At 35.3% G+C, this 16,855-nt stretch overlaps 1 protein-coding gene across 12 annotated transcripts; it reads left to right on the top strand.

The window, feature by feature from the left end:
* The first annotated feature begins 11 nt into the window (after window positions 1–11).
* MED1 (Mediator complex subunit 1) lies at window positions 12–16,299 on the top strand. 12 transcript variants are annotated; one of them, XR_013039906.1, is made up of 10 exons: window positions 14–448; window positions 740–885; window positions 952–1,085; window positions 1,167–1,305; window positions 1,384–1,603; window positions 1,680–1,905; window positions 1,984–2,215; window positions 2,288–11,054; window positions 11,229–11,303; window positions 12,563–16,299. XR_013039906.1 is itself a non-coding variant. In XM_076537319.1 (9 exons), exons 1-8 carry the CDS (start codon window positions 418–420, stop codon window positions 6,581–6,583), a joined length of 5,424 nt encoding a protein of 1,807 aa, XP_076393434.1. In that variant the 5' UTR covers window positions 12–417; the 3' UTR covers window positions 6,584–6,585; window positions 12,563–16,299. The 12 variants fall into 12 exon arrangements, 2 of the variants coding, with proteins under 2 accessions (XP_076393434.1, XP_076393433.1); XR_013039904.1 differs by having other exon boundaries at window positions 11,371–16,299; XM_076537319.1 differs by lacking the exon at window positions 11,229–11,303 and having other exon boundaries at window positions 12–448; window positions 2,288–6,585.
* The last annotated feature ends 556 nt before the right edge of the window (window positions 16,300–16,855 follow it).

The following is a 16,855-nucleotide window of genomic DNA, read 5'->3' as shown; positions in this document are numbered from 1 at the left end:
CGTTGTATTATTTGCACGAACTTAAGAAATTATATCAAATAATAAATAAAAGTTTAGCGTTTCACGGTAATCGATAATTTTCTGTACAGATGTTTTAAACATGCTAATGAATATTAATGTGTAAAGCATAACTGTAGAGGGTGTAAAAGAGCAGACCTTAATAAAGCGTCATAGAATTCCCCCTCTTAAAAACATGTTATGGATGAAAACGCCTATACAGTAGAAACGTATGGCTTCTAAGTATAGTTAGTATATTGTGGGTGAAGGTTAGGAGCAGTTAAGTGATCAAACGTGGGTTAGGTGAAAATAACACCTCCTGTCACAATGTAGTGTGTAATAATGTTGTTGTGATATTATAACAGCGAACATAATCAATATAGGCATAAATTTCAACATCCGTGTAGCACCACGGTATACATGGATGTTGCGAACGGACAAAAGCCCCTTGGTGAGAGCAATTTAAAATTTATTTAATGGAATCTACAAAATTTTCTTTTATCTCTTCATAAACGAAAAATTCGTATGTGGACAAAACCTTTATTTTGACTGTAAAAAGTTTGGATGTTATATTAAATTTTTGTATCTTCATACTCTGCATAAATACAACATATTAATACAGTTATGGTGACATAACTGTAACTGTGAAATGATGTTCAATTTATTTATTGCAAAAAGATTTACATATTTAATAATTTTAGGACAATAATAGGCAACTTTTTATGTATCTTTTGTAATGTAGGTGGGCAACCTTCTGCCACTGGAGGTTCACCAATGGATAAGGGGAAAGAGTGGCAGATGGAGTTGCTTATGGAGAAGTTACGCTCTAAAGCCTCCTCCTTTAAATCTTTGGTGGAAACGGCAAAAAATTTACGTATGGCTATGTTGGTAAGTATCAAGGAAAACTTAACGGAGTATTGAATTGTTTTTCATGAATAACATTTGTGATAATAGGATAAAAGGTTCGCAATCGATAGTGCCGAAAAAAGTCAGCTACAAAAATGTTTGGATACTTTGCAACATTCCATAAAAGTAACATCTTTGCAATCTATGGTGGAACGTTTGGAGAGTTTGACGAGGCAATTAGGGTAAATACTAATACATTAATTATTGAATAAAAAATACTTCTAAATGTCTCAGTCAATATTTGTGTAATGGTTTTGTTGCAGCTTAAAGTTTATGATGTCTGGTCCACCAGGTACTGAGTTGTTTATCTCCTCAGATATGTTCTTTTTGGAAGTTCTTTTGGAACCATCAGGTGTAGTTAAAGATGTTAAAATTCATCATGAAGGAAAGAATGAGCAGCAGGTGCAATATTTTGTATTTCAATTATTTGGAATTCTAATTTGTGTTAAAAATTAACTAATTTTAACAAAACGTTTACAGAGCTGTGATGTATTGGTGTCTTGCTTGTCACGTGGGGACTTCCTTGATTTTACAGTACAATTAGAAGGTTTAGCTTCAATATATCAATTAAATGCAGATAAGAAGGTCAAATGTAAAGCATTCAGTGCTTTACAGTCGTTAGAGGCTGATCTGGGTATTCTAGCTCAATTGCAAACATTTATAAAGGAACCTTTTAACCTTGTTCATAAAAGCCCAGTAGGTTGGTATCTTTACTTATTTATAAAATAGAAGCATAAAATTTTAATATGTTTAATAAAATAATTTGGTATTTTTAGGAATCCTCGAGCGAAGAAGAGGCGGTCATGCGATGAAACTGACATATTTTGTTTCTCCGTATGATCTGATAGATCAGGAGAATCGTACCTGTGATGCGCTGAGTTCAGAAATAGTTATTAAACGGAAGATTGGTCATTCCGTAACAGTTTGTATGGAAGGTTCGACTGCTCATAAGTTGCCTACATCTAGTATCATAACTGTAAATAGAAGTCCAACGGGAAAAAGGTTTGTAACTCTTTAAAGAACAGAAGTATATTTACATTCACTTTAGTTAAAATGTGGCTAATAATAGATCATTTTTAGTACCCCATCTTATGCTCCATTAACTGGTACAAATTCATCTGTATTGCCCGCTTGCTTCGTATTGAAGCTTGCCAAGAAGATGCCAATGTGCATGGAACTAGTGCGTAGAATACAGAAAGTGACAGAGCTCGAATGTGGAGATATATCTGCTCCCCATCCATTACTTAGTTTAATTATTCAACATGCTAGTGAGGGTCAATTGGACTGTCGAAACAATAGAGGACTTTATGTCGTATGTAAAACTCTTTATACACTTACTAACCTAACCTAACCTTCACTATTTCAAATTTGCGTTTCGTTACAGAGTCTACCAGACCAACAGCATTGTTACTTCATGACGGAGAATAAAAACTTGGAGGGTGTGTTAGTGTGTAGCATTCCTTTCACTCATCCGGCACATGTTCCACAAATTTTGGTATACTTACGACAGCAAGCGCTATTCAATACCTTGATCAGTAGTTGCGTTAGACCCATGGCTCGGCAAGATCCGGAACACGCGACTATATTCGAAGTGAGCGCTTTATCATGGCAACACATATCGGTAAGTCTGGAGCATCCTTTCGAGGAGACAATGGCAACGGCGGAGCTCGACTTAACAGACATTTCTGCACTAAAGTGTAAATTGTATGGCATAAGCATAACGAATACAGAGCAGACGTCAGATTTGACTGGAAAGGTTTTACAGAAGTGTCTGAGTATACCTCTGACAATGAGAATTCTTATGAAATCATGGGAAAGTCGCGACTCCTTAAACACGATGAGTAACCTGAATAGTGGAAATGGAAATTACAATATAAACCTCGGTTCCGGTAAAGACCAGAATAATCAAAATGGTTCAGGAATGCCTGATTTCACTAATGGAGAAGCGAAAATCAAGCAAGAACCCGGTTTAAATAACGGAAATGGAACCATGGGAAGGCAACAGTCATCGCAACAACAGCAGCAGCAGCAGCAGCAACAACAACAACAACAACAGCAGCAGTCTTTTTTAGATGCCGGAACGGAGAATAGTATCGGTTTTCCGTCTTATTCCGGCCAATCCGATACCACAACTGCTATGCTGAATCCTCTACAATTGGGAGCGTTGCTTGGGCAAGCAAAAAACTCATTATCTAATCCCATAAACGAACGTTCAAAGAAAACGCGCAAGAGAAAAACTGCGGACGGTATTTGGCGGAGTCCCAAACGGAAAGGAGACGAGACCGCAGAAATATTGTTAGAGAGCTCCAGTTCAGATTCGACGCCTCTCGGTACACCAACCGGTGGCAGAGAAAATTTGAATGAAACGAGAACGTCCACGCCCACCTCGGCCACGAGTTTAACTAGCGGTTTAGATTTTTCTAACTTAGATCCCACCGATATTTTGGGAACGGACAAAAGTTCCGACTACGATATCGATAACGAGAGCGAAATAACGGAAGTCCACGATTTGCAAGATGTGGAAGAGCTGATCAAACGAGACCGCAAATCGAGGAAAAGGGAAGAGAAAAAGAGCCCCATTATATTCGAAGAGAACAAAAGCTTAGTGCCGCCATCAGTAAGTATAACGCCAATTTCAAGCAGTAGTTTGGGTCAAACTACGAACTATAACTCTGTACTTACGGGGATGGGTTTGGAAAGGAGGCCAGGAATTGAAATAATACCGATAGCGTCATCGCCGCAGACCACTTTACCGAATTCTATCACTATAACTCCGATAGCTGGCCCAACACAGTCGAAAAGTCTAACGGACGAGCGTAGGGAACGGAAAAGTTCCAAGGGAAAGTCGACAGAGGATAAGGGAAAGTTGGAAAAGAGACGTAAGCGCAAAAGAGAAGACAGTCCTATGGGACCACCGCCGGATAAGATACCATCCAAACAGGACCCACTGTCGAAACCGGTCTCTGTGAGCATTAAACCGACCGAATCACCACCGAACTTAAGCTCACGGCCATCGTCACCAGCGACCACTTTACGAAAATTTAGTCCGTCTCCGACGCATACCAGTCCACTTGCTCTCGTAGGTAAGTCCAGTCCTACATTGAAACAGTCAACAAACAAGCCAGTGCAAAGTCCAAAGCACTCTCCGGTCTACAGCAGTAGTCCCAAGCATACGCCAGTACCTGCGAGTGTGAGCCCAAAGCACGGTACATCGTCGCCGAAGCATGGCAGTTCAGCCAGCACTGGAAAACCGAGTATGTCTGCGCTGAAATCCGCGGCCAACTCTCCGTCGAGTAAAACCACCGATTCCGGACAATCAAAGATAAAGTCTTCCTCTTCGTCGTCGGGCAAAGACTCCAATCGAGAGAAGGAGAGAAAGACATCCTCGTTAGCCTTCGGTGGATCGAGCGGTCATCAGAGCCCGAAAACTAAGTCCTCCAGTGGTAAGTTAAAACAACTGGAATTAATTCCTAGCGGGGAAACGCAATCCACGTTGCCTAGCAGTGGCGGTAGCACACCGCCATCCGGCAGTTCGGAGCTCGGCAAGTCGGCGATCGCTCAGCAACAGGCGAAAAACAGGAAAGGATCGTTAAGCGCCGTGATCGATAAACTGAAGAACGCTCAACATTGCACCGAAGACAGCGGCAACAGCGGGACGAAACCGTCTACTGGCGGAAGTGGTGCTTCTAGCGGCCAGAAGGAGAGAAGTGTTGGAAGCTCGTCGAACAAAACCGCGGAGGGAAAGTGCATCAGCAAGAATTCCTCGTTAGACACGAAGAATCCTGCTGAGTACATGGTGAAGCATAGTTCCGATGGGATGAAAATAACGATCAATAAAACTCGCACAAAGGACTCGAAGTCTGGCACCAATCTGAAACTGTCTTCGTCCTCGGCATCTGTGCCGACTGGGACGTCTTCTGGTTCGTCCACCTCGTCGACCTCCATGTCAGGTAACGGTTCGCCCAAAACGCACACCGGCCTGAAGCCAGGAGTAAGTTCCGGTCCTGCATCGAAGAAGCTTCCGTCTCAAACGTCCCCGAAGTTGTCTGGCTCTTCGTCTTCCGGCTCCGGCAGCAGTAGCGGAGGTAAAACAACCTTGTTAGGACAAAAAATGCTGTCTGCGTTGAAGACTATCTCCGGGTCGAATTCCGGAAGCGGTAACGGTGCTGGGGGTATCAATGTAGGTGGCAGCGGTAACACCGGATTGCTTTCCAAAGGCGTTATGTCCTCAAAGACTTCTTCGAGTTCCCCAAAGACGGCTAGTTCCGGTGTGACGGATCTCAGTCGAAACCGTGACAAGTCCCGGCTATCGAAGTCCGGTGACAAAAGTATATTTCCCTCGAAAGGTATCGGAGACACCAGGAAATCGAGTCCTTCGGGGCTGCGGGAGGAAAGCGAGAGCGAACGAGCCTTCAAACTGTTGGCTGCTCACGCTTCCATGACGAGCCTGTCGAATTTGCCCATTGTCGAAGGTCTGATGAAGCAGTTAGATACCAAATTTCAGATACCCAAATTATCCGCTAGAGCTAACACGGACTCCACCGACAAGAAATCAGATAAGCTCTCCATGCTTCCCGACAGCGGGAAGACTCTGGACAATCTTGCAGCGAAGCAAACGACGGAACAGGGAAAGCTACAAGCGTTATCGAATACCTCGTCATCCGTATCGAAGACGAGTTCGGAGGATCAATCCAGCCAGGGTAGACGGGATCATGTACAAACGAAGCCTGACAATCTCTCGATGACAAGCGCGACCTCGGTAATTAACCTAGGCACAGATAGCTCCGGTAGTCTCCTTCTTCCCGCTTTGTCCAGTGGCAGCACACATGACATGGACATACCCACGAATCTCTCGATGCAGCCGAGCGAAAACGAGTCTCGCGATACGTGCAAAGAGCCATCAATGAGTAGGAGTAACACGCAGTTTTTAAGTAGCAGCTTGAACTCCACCGCCACTGGGAAAGACGAGAACAGTGGCAGTGGTCCGGTAATGGCCGTTCTACCAAAAGGTTCTGACGCGCAGTCTACTAGCAAACCCGTGTACCCTACCATGATGACGACAGGTACGATAACGAGCGAGAACGTGACGAACACGGCGAGCTCTGGCAACGGAAACTCGGAGAGCTTGAACCTGAGTATCAAGCCGGTGGATGCCACCATGACGAAGTACAAATCCGATGAGAAGAAGCAACAGCAGCAGTCGCAACAGCAGCCGCAACAGCAGCAGCAGATGCAGCAACAACCATCACAGTCGCAGTCGCAGCCGCAGCAGCAGCAACAAGTCCCGTCTTCCGGAGGCTCTTCGGGTTCAGCTTCATTATCGGTGGTGTCTTCAGAGGGTTCCTCAGGCGCGATGAAAGCAACCGGTACAGAGATACCAACGACCACGTCTCAGGAGGCTGCTGAGATGTTGCTGGATTTTTCCACGCCGAAAGATGTGGCCAAGAGCCTGACCTTCACGAGCATTCCCGAGAGGGCGATGACCCAGGCGGCTTCGGTGCGCAGGAACACGCCACCACCTCCTCCTCCTGCCTTCCCAGCCAGTCCTTCCGTCAGTGTGCACATCGTCAAGAGTCCTGCACCCTCGCCAAGGGTTATCCCGCCCTCGCCCCACTCCGCCTCACCCTGCATCACCGACGACGAGCTGATGGACGAGGCACTCGTGGGAATGGGCAAATGAAGGTTACTGAAACTTTAGATTTAATTTTATCTGTGGCTTCTTGCACAGAGTGTCCTAAAATGGTTAACTCGTATAAGAAGTTTATCAACTTCCTCCGTCGTAGATTCAGTGGGCATGCGGCCTTTATGCTCTAATGGAGTGACGAGACTACTGCGGACTGTGGAGAACTCTTGCGGCGAAACTGAGAAACTGAGAAGTTGATGAAAGATTTTGAAGAAATATTTTCTCATAGAGTAAGGGGTCCATGGTTGGCACTGAGACTTGCATTCTTTTTCTTATAAATTGTATTTCTTTGTGCTTATTATTTATACGAAAATAAGCATGTAGAGCAAATACATGAAAATAATTGAAATGTATATCAGATAGTGTTTCTAATAACACTAGTTATTATACTTTGTTTTAGATAATAACTATAACTTTTTTTGCAAATTTTTATACATTTTGTGGGAAATAATTTGAAAGATCTAAAGAGATGCAGTTTACAATTTACACCTTCAATTTTACAGAAGCTGTAATACATACTTTAAGTGCAATATAAAACAAGAATTAGCTTCAAGTGCCAATAATTGGATATTTTTTCCCACTTTCATTTTCTAAATGTTCTTTGTATATGTTGATTTGTAATTTGGGTCATAAAACTTCATACACAATATGTTTTGTAAAGTTTTAAGAGTCAAATTGCAAAATCTCAGAACTGTATTATACAGAAAATATTTTGAAATGGAAAATATGAGAAAATGTTTTAATATTAACTAGTTTGTGGATGTCTTCTCACAGGTTAAACGAGGATTGAAAGCTTTTCAGTTTTGCCGCCAGAGGTTTCTAAACCACTCCGCAATGACGGTCCATGCATTTGAAAGATTCTTGGGAAATCTTGTGAATTTGTTTTCACCTTTTTGTTCTTTACCTGTTTGTTAATTTAATTAGAAAGGGGTGAAATTGTGTGGAGCTGGAAAGTCGCAGTTTAATGATTTTAATCACATTTTCTTTTACTGACTGTTATACATAGTTTTAAAGCTGCGTTTCTTTTTGTTAAAAAATAGTAATTGTAAATTGTTATCTTTAAAGCGTCTCTTAATTGTGTCAGCGATTCTGTATAAAAAACATAAAGACACAGAAAGAAAGATTGGATACACATTTCATATTTGCAAGAAAAATGATTAAAGTCATTTGCGACGTTTTATTATAAATTGTGTTAGCATTTAATTTGTGTTTTCTTAAGGGTTTAACGATTAACAAATATTTAATGGACACTCTGTATATTGTTAAGACTTCTGCACTTCTCCTACAATGTCCTGCCGAGTACTAACGTAGTTTAAGTCCCCGTGTGCGAACTTTCAGTAAGTTCCATTCTGCTCGTAGTAGGTAGAAGAGAAAAGAGAAACAAAGAAAACTAGGAGAAGCAAAACGTCGGGCGAAAAAAATGATATCTGTTCAAAGATCCTCTCTGCAGAGTCAGGGACAATTTAAACGTTTCTATGTGTGTATTAAAGTGATTCATTATAAATAAAATTCGTACGTGATAGGAGGGACTCGAGGCTAGCAATAAAATTGATTGTTTATAGATTTTTAAAGTGGGAAGAGTACGATAGAGAGAGATAAATGATTGCGACGTATGAGAAAATAAATATAGGACGAATACATATGAGTTATTTTCGATAGAAATCCATGTTGGACAATATTTATGAGGGCACTGCGAAGTGGATATTATTATATACATACGATACCTCTTAATTAGCGTATTTCGTGTACATAGAACAGATTGTTGATTGAGCCGAAGCAATCTTTCGAGAATATTTTTATGGTAAAAGACGATGGTACAAATTTGCCAGTTTTCGATTTGGTAACGAGAGGTTTTTGTGGGATATGTTTCTACTGATTTTGAAGTGTTAGAAATGCATGATTATATACAATTAAACACTGCCATGATATTGAACAGTAATATTCTTTTACTTCACATATTGTTAGTTGTATTGGTTGTTATTTGTGTAAAGAATGTCTGAAGCGGGAAGAAGATCAACAATGGCGGACCTGACGCTGATGTCGTTCTAGAGGGCGCCACTTGTGCATGTACAAAACTAGAATCTTAGTATTGCAAGTTATCGTTGCATTTTCCATTCTTGAAGACTGTGAAGGATCACTGTATTATGTTGTTGATATTTTTGGGTTTTCAATGCTTTTAGACAATTTTGAAACACCTGCAATGCATATTGTATTAATAATATACATAGTGATTGTGAATTTGGGAATGTGTAGGTTTAAAGATTTAGGAATTTGAAAATTTAATTTTGTATTTCCCACGACTAAAAAACCCAAAACTAAATTTTTTTTAAAATATAGATTTCTTTCATTGTAAACGGTTTAATATAAATATACAGTTTATTTTCACTTTTGTGCAATAACATTTTTTACATAATATGTGTCTTCATATATAATTAATAATTTTTTATAAATATTTCATTCAAACAAATATTATAAATATGATAGTAAATTGATTATTGATTCTTGCTTTCATTCAACAACAATTTTATGGTTTTCTTTGTAGATACAAGTAGTATAAACTTATTATCCAAAATCAATCTAATTTCAAATATAAAATAAAATCACAATAAATGTATTCTTATAATTATTCTACTGATCGTCATCGTTTTAAAAATACAGTGACGATTCAGTTCAGCTAATGGCAACATTCTTTCGAAGTTCACGAAAGTTTTTATAACTTTCCCATCGTTTTCAAGATAAATAATCATAAATAATGCATTTCGGTTTCCTCAAAACTTGAAGAAACATATACCACAAAAAATTTTTATTGCTAGAAAGGTCAGAAGATGTCCAGTTTTTATTATTGTCCTTTTTTGAATCAATAATTTTGAAGGTTATTTATAAAATAGGGTAAACTATACAAGAAGTGGCACTTTAATCTAAAGCGCCATTTTGAATTTTCAGATGTACAGTGTCTCCTCGAAACTTGACTTGTATGTACAATTTAGTGAATCTGTACTTTATGTTAAAGATAAATGAATTTGTAGAGATTGAAGAATAAAATAAATCAATTATTTTAATTAAATACATGTCATTAAAAAATGATTAATCATTGCTAAAGAATAATTAATTGGAATTTAAAACGCAATTTCACAAAGAACGTATAAAATCCCTAACAAACTGCGGCAAATACGTCATATTTAATTAAAAAAAAACATAACCTAACATTTAGAAAGAAATATTACATTTCAGATGGTTAAATGCTGTGTATTATATTTGCAAGAATTATCGCAATTAAATTAGCAATATTTATATAGTTTGTGTTACATTATATAAATTATACTAATTTGAAAAATTAACAGGTTATTGAAAAAAAAACAAATTACTTTTACCTTGAAAAAATTGGTTTTTGACAGCATATCAGTTTTAGAAAATTGTGAAATGAAATTGGAGTTTCCTCAGCTATTTTTCAACAAGAATACAGTGACATGGTGTGCTCAAAAACTGATGATAAAATTGTGGCTATTTGTACAAAGAAATTGTTTCCATACAGTATGGCAGTAGTTCTTGTATGGCAGTAGTTCTTGTATGAACCAGTATTATTTGGCTAAAAATAAATTTAACTTCCTGTTATAATTTCGGAAGTTGGAAATTTGTAAAAATAAAAATATGGAAATTTCATGTTTTCATACCTTCAGATTTATAGAGTTATAAATTTGTAAATTTGTAAATTTATGAATTTACAAGTTCATACAATGCTAAATTTTTAAATGTACAACTTCACAAATTATAAAGTTTAAATAATTACAAATATACAGGTTAAGAAATTTTCAAATTTGCAAATTTATAAGTTTGAAAATTGGTAGTTCCAAAATTTTTAAAGCATAAAAGTTTTAATTCAAGAAATTAAAAACCATCATCAAAGTTAAAGTAACAAAAAAAGTAAAAGATATTTAAAAAATTTTTATCCTCAGTGACATTTCTCCATGAACCTCATTAACCTACAAAATAAGTGCACGTACAAAACAGTAATAGCATCTAACATAAGATCCTTACTTACTAAGTCCACTTTAGTATAGTTTACCTTAACATCACAATATTTTCAAAATACCTATCTGCAATCAACGATTCTCAAAATCCCATGAAATACACTAATTCAGAAATATCGTATATACGGATAGTTTAATTCGAGGAAGAGTATTAATCGAGTCCTTTATTCTTAACTTCCTGTTCTTGTACTCGCTCCAGTCGTCCTTCCTCGTAACCAAATTCTTCGCCGCTATACAACGAAGAAAGTCGGTGCTTGTTTGTTTCCACATTTTTAGATCTAACCCGGTATCTCGCATAATTAATCAAATCAATTCTAAACCCGTGTGAATTCGTTGCGAGCCGAAGGATCAAGCGTAAAAGTCAATCATGACGGATCACCGAGTGAGGTTATGATGTCACAAACACGACAGGGCCGACGTCCCCATAAATGGGCCCTAATGTAAGAAATATTTTTAGGGCTTCAAATTTTTATATTAATTCATAATAACAAAGCATCGCATCTTTTTTAAAATCATAAGATTGAACAAATATTCATGAAATAATTGAATATGTGATTGTCTGCTTTTCTTGGGGTCCCTTTGTCGCCTTTTGTGGTCGGCCCTGCAATTTAAAGATGGAATTCAAAGTTTCAACGTTCAGTTTCGGTCGAGAAATTATGGAACGATCGAAGGATAAGTCGCAACGAAAGGTACTGAGCTTATGGAAATTTTATCGTGATGTGGCTCAAATTTTATTTGAATCGATCGTTCCTTCAGAGTTTTAATCGCAGTAAGAAAAATTCTGTCGAAGGAAATGGCGGGAAGAGGTAGTAGGTACCAAGTGCCAAGTAGGGATAAAACGAAGATTTTCTAAGATGGAACTTCGATCCGTGATTTAATGCTTTCTTTTATCTTTCTTTTATATCACGAGGGTGTTGATTACTCTGTGAAGGAGAGAGTGGTTCAATCAGTTATGGGAAACTGATTGTGGTGTGCATTTGTGGATGGCAGTGATGGTAGGATGACCCATGGCAGTTTGTTTTTTAATATAAAAATTAAAAAATTGGAAAATTTGGAATTTTTATATTTGTAAATTTTTTAATGGTGCAAGTTTTCAAATTATTTAATTCTTAAAGTTTTAAATGTCAAACTCAGTAATTTATTTTTTTCTTATACCTGTATTTAAGGCTTTATATTCCCAAAACTAAGTTAACTTATTATTCCTAAAATTTAAGTTTACTAATTTACAAAGTTTTTGATATTCTAAGTTTATTAATTTACATAATTCACAAAATTTTTAAGAAAAAATTTCCAAATTTTTACATTCACAAGCTTCTAAATTTCCTAATTCCTATATTCCTAAATTCTTAAATTCTTAAATTCTTAAATTCCTAAATCCTTAAATACTTAAATAACCAAATCCCCAAAATATAATACTAAATTTACAAAATTTGTCTATTTTCCTATTACAGTAACATTCACTTGAAATTTAAAAAATTTTATGGACAGTCAGATTACAGATTTCAATCAAATAACGATGCACCAGATGCATTACATATATCACACCAGAATAATATCTGATAATATTCAAGTATTCAACATAAAATACATAAGTATAGCAGTATAAACATAAGAAAAAATTGTCTATCTATTTAAAAATCACACAATTATTATGAAACTACAAAAATTTGAAGAGTTTATCGCATTTCTATCACAAATTTGCATATTCTTCACTGTTCAAAAACAATCTATTAAATCCACCATTTTTTTATTTTACTATTTATTATCTATTAACATAGAATACTCACTGTATCACTGTTAATATAAAGCTTGAATATCTCAACTTTAACATGAAGGTAATATCAACTTTAATCTCAGCCACCTATTTTTATTTTTATTTTGCCATGATATTATTTTCCTGAAAGCCATTCGAATATCGACAGATAACATAAATTTCTCTTCGTTGCAGCACCCGGTGCTTTGTTCCATATTTCAACACATTCGATCCCGTGGTAGCAGGTGCAGTTCAATCGCGATAAAACGATGTGAAGAATATTTTCAAGTTCATAAAATACATCTTCATACGGCCCTGACCTAACCTATTACCTCTTTATCATTCCAGACCTTCCATTTCTGTGTATTTCTATTTTTCAAGTCGTCAAAACTGTCTTTGTATGTGTTTTGTTCCGAACGTGTTGCATCCGACATGCTGACGCACCAGGTGCGTCATCGACATTAAAATGTGTTTTACATTAAATTTGTTAACTCGAGTTTATATTTATAACAATTGTATTTCAGAAGGATCGAAATTCTGTTCTTACGAAAATGGATAAGCTATCTTTGTACAAATTAGGTGAAAATTGGTTTAAGAATCGAACAAGTGGAGTGTTTGTTCGATGTTTAAATCAGAGACGAAAGGAGACAGGCACGAGAGTAGAATAAAGCGAGTTATATGTCTGTTGCCGATTGATGAATGTTACAGACGGAATATTAAATGAATTACCATAATGATTAAGTATCATTAGGTAGATCTGTGAAATAAGGGATCAGTGAGCTTGACCTTGATATTTATTATACCAGTTTCTACAGTAACTTTCTCTAATTGTGAATTGTTTGTTACAGGGTCATTTATTATCAATAATTCTCAAGAATTATTTATAAAATAAAGACTAAAATTTTGATGAAGGTTTAGATACATCTTTCAATATAATTAGATTATTAAGCTCATTAGATGAAAAGTTTTCATTTGTATACGTAGAATTTGTTATATTGCAAGTTTACCTAACCTAATCTTTGCATGAAGTGGGGTTATATTATGTTTCTAGAAACTTCTTAACCTAACTTTTAAACTCATTTTTATTTCCTGTGATTGTGAAATAGAAGTGAAGTTGGGTTATGTTAGTGCTTATTTCAATACTGGAATACACTGACTAACATAATTATTAATTTAGATTAGTTATATAACTAGTAACACATAAATAATCAGCCATGTAATATATAACTAATCTAACCTAATCTTACCTTGACATTTTCCATAATTATGATTGGATGGAAATGAAGTTAGGTTATGTTACTCTTTATTTCAATATTGAAGTATACTAATTTGTATTAGTTACATAACTAATTACTTATATAATATATAACTAATTTAAGTTAGTTGTATAATATATAATAATGATTACAAAATAGAAATGAGGTTATGTCAGTTTCAGTAAAATATACTAATTACATAACCAAACCTAACTTCATCTCCATTTTAATTTTTCTCTAAAATATTCTAACCTAAATGAAGTATACTTCGTGCGATTTATAAAGAAAATGGCGACGCAATCTGTTTTTTGTTAATAACTTTTTAATCAACAGTTACAAGAAAAAGTTAAGGAGGGTGTTCATAATATTTATCAAGGTCAATAACGTGGTCCCCTATTCGACATATTTACCCATTACTTTCCACGTGTAAATTGATGAAAATTGTATTTTCAAGCGAGAGTATCGCAGACAATACTCCGAAGGACAAAAAGCGAAGTTTCGTCCGTAGGGAGAATTGTCTTGTGCTCCCCGACGAAGAATATGATTTATTTTTTCAATACTCACGTTCACTGTACATAGAAATAAAATAATAAATTTACACTTTGTAAATCGTGGTAGAAGAGATAGCGCTGAATATCGGAGTTCGATGGCGATGAATGAAAAATCCGAGGGAAAATATGAGAGAGCGATTAACATTGTATTTTTTAGTTTATTTATTTCAGAATGTACAAATACGTTTCTCAGCGAGTTTACTGAAATCTGCCAGATCATGCGAAATGTGATTGAAAATAACAGCTTATTAACATGTTTTTTATGTATTAATCATTTGTAGTTAGAGTTCTTTCGGGAAATGTGATGAATGTGTTTACACAGACAATTTCGTTTTGTTTTATAAAACGTAGACATTTTGTGAAATTTTATGTAAAACGATCTTTGTAGCATTGGTTTGGACGAAATTTTGTATTATAAAAGTGTGGTGGGTATTTTCATGAAATTAAATTTTAAATGAAAAAAAATTTTCAAATTTTTAATTTTGAAGTTTTATGTTTATAACAAAATTGTTATATTCTTAAATCACAAAATTAACAAATACACAAACTAATAAATTATAAAGTTATAAAATTTGAAATTTTCAATTTTCTAAATTTTCTAATTAATAAATTATCAAATTACAAGTCTTAAAAATTTCAAACTTTCCTCTTCCATATTTTTGTGTCGGAATTTACCTCATTTTGCTCTCACAAAATTATGTACCCTAAGTTTACAATATCAGTATCTGTAGTCTGTTCCCTAATTGTGTAAAGTTCGTACCAAATCAATATAGCGAAGGTCGTTTAATCCTCTCAGAAGGTCTGCTATAAATATTTCCCATTTACTACAAAGTCTCGATATGAGCGAATCTCTCGAGTGTGTACGTTTCCTTATATCATGTAGTTCCTACATTGATCGAAGTTAGCCAAGTGTAGAAAAGCGAGCGAAGAAAATGTCCGAACCGAAGGTAAACAAACAGTAACATCAGTAGGACAATTTTAATGCAAGAATAAAACTTGTTATTTTTCATTCTTTTCTTATGAAACTATTACCAATATATTCGTGCAATTTTCCTGATTAAAATGAGACCAGACACGACGTAATTTGAAACGTATTTATTTGTAATTTCAAGCGTTTATATTGAAGTTTTATCGTAGTAAGATTCGCGGTAAACGGACGAGTGACACGTCGGGTAACTTCGTTACGCTTCGGTTCTATTCGGATCACGTGATACGTCTGACAGTCGAAATCGTAGATTACTGCTGAAATGTTTAAATAAGTTATTATAAGTAAATATGTCCCGAATAGCGTCGTGTTTGGTCTCATTTCAATCAGAAAAATGAAACAAATATGATGAAGAAGGTTGTATGAAAAAAGGAGTGAAAATAAAATAGTTAGCAACATATTAGTATTGTAAAGAATGCAACAGGTTTGATCTTTGCAGTCCAACACAATCGCAGCGTTGTTTCGCTATTGTCTGTCAAAACGATTTAATTATATCACGTTTGGTATCATTTTAATCAGAAAAATGTGAAAAATCTATCGATAAAAGTTTGATAACACAAAAATAAAAGATAAGAAAGTTTTATACTTGCATTGGCATTGTTTCACAGATGTACTGTAATACTCGTGGTACCAATAATTTATTCGCTTATATCATGTAAATTATTTTCGCTTATATCAAGACTTTGCTATTATAACTTCTCTGGCACAATTAACGTATTTTAATTTACCCAAATCAATTTCCTACTAAAAAAAAAAACTAGAAAAAGGTTAGAATTGTAAAGAGAGGCAAAGGTATCTTAGCGTGAAATTTTATGCAACCCATGGAATTTATTTCTCTATGAGAGTTACAAATCTATGAACGAAAATTCTGTATAAATGTAATCGTATTAGCGCGTGTATGTACATTTAAGCATCGACTTGTATAGAGAAAGAAGATATATACATACGATTATAAAAAAAATAAATATATATATAAATAATTATCTTTATGGACGTCGAGTGTCTGCGGATTCTCGTGACACGTAATCTAAGCCTTGATAACAAAGACAATGTCTTTTTTCAAAATCTTTGATTTAATTGTAAATTTCTGGAACGAAGAAAAAGAACGAGACAAAGAAAATAAAAAGCGAGGAAACATAATTGTTTACTTTACTGTTTCAATTATTTCTTTATTATAAAATATTATAAACTGTACCACATAAATGAGTATCCTTTATTTGTTACTTTTAAAATTATTACAGAATTTTATTCTTAAATTCTCTATAATTATTTTTTATAGTATTTCAAACATTTGTTTAATTTGCTTTCAAGTTTTATTAATATCTGTATTTTTGGAAGTAAAATTATTCTTCATTTTAAATTTTCAATTCTTCAACTAAAAAATGAAGAATTAAAAAATTTTACATGATCAAAAATAAAAAAGATTTGTTCCTACCCAAAAAAATGTACATCACTATTAAACAAATTTCCAATTACAGAAACAAATATAATATCAATTAATTTTTTTCTGCCATAAATCTTCCATCAACCAAGATTTTCTATACAAAAACTAAACGTTAACTTAATGCAATTTTATTTCAATAGCCTCAACAAAAGTACTTGTATAAGAACTTAAAAATCTGCACTGAAGCGATCAAAATGGCCGCTAGCCTTAACAAGAACCTTAACTCTTGTTAAGGTTCTTTGAAATCTGCCT

This window comes from Megachile rotundata, chromosome 11, assembly GCF_050947335.1.
Source record: "Megachile rotundata isolate GNS110a chromosome 11, iyMegRotu1, whole genome shotgun sequence".
NCBI lineage: Eukaryota > Metazoa > Arthropoda > Insecta > Hymenoptera > Megachilidae > Megachile > Megachile rotundata.
This window is presented reverse-complemented; position numbering and strand designations above follow the sequence as displayed.

Excerpts from the sequence above, each read along its gene's own strand:
- MED1 (XM_076537319.1), top strand. The coding sequence starts at position 418 with ATGGATGTTGCGAACGGACAAAAGCCCCTTG. Across the intron at positions 886-951 it reads ATTTACGTATGGCTATGTTG|GATAAAAGGTTCGCAATCGA; the intron begins GTAAGTATCAAG and ends TTGTGATAATAG. Across the intron at positions 2,216-2,287 it reads ACAATAGAGGACTTTATGTC|AGTCTACCAGACCAACAGCA; the intron begins GTATGTAAAACT and ends GTTTCGTTACAG.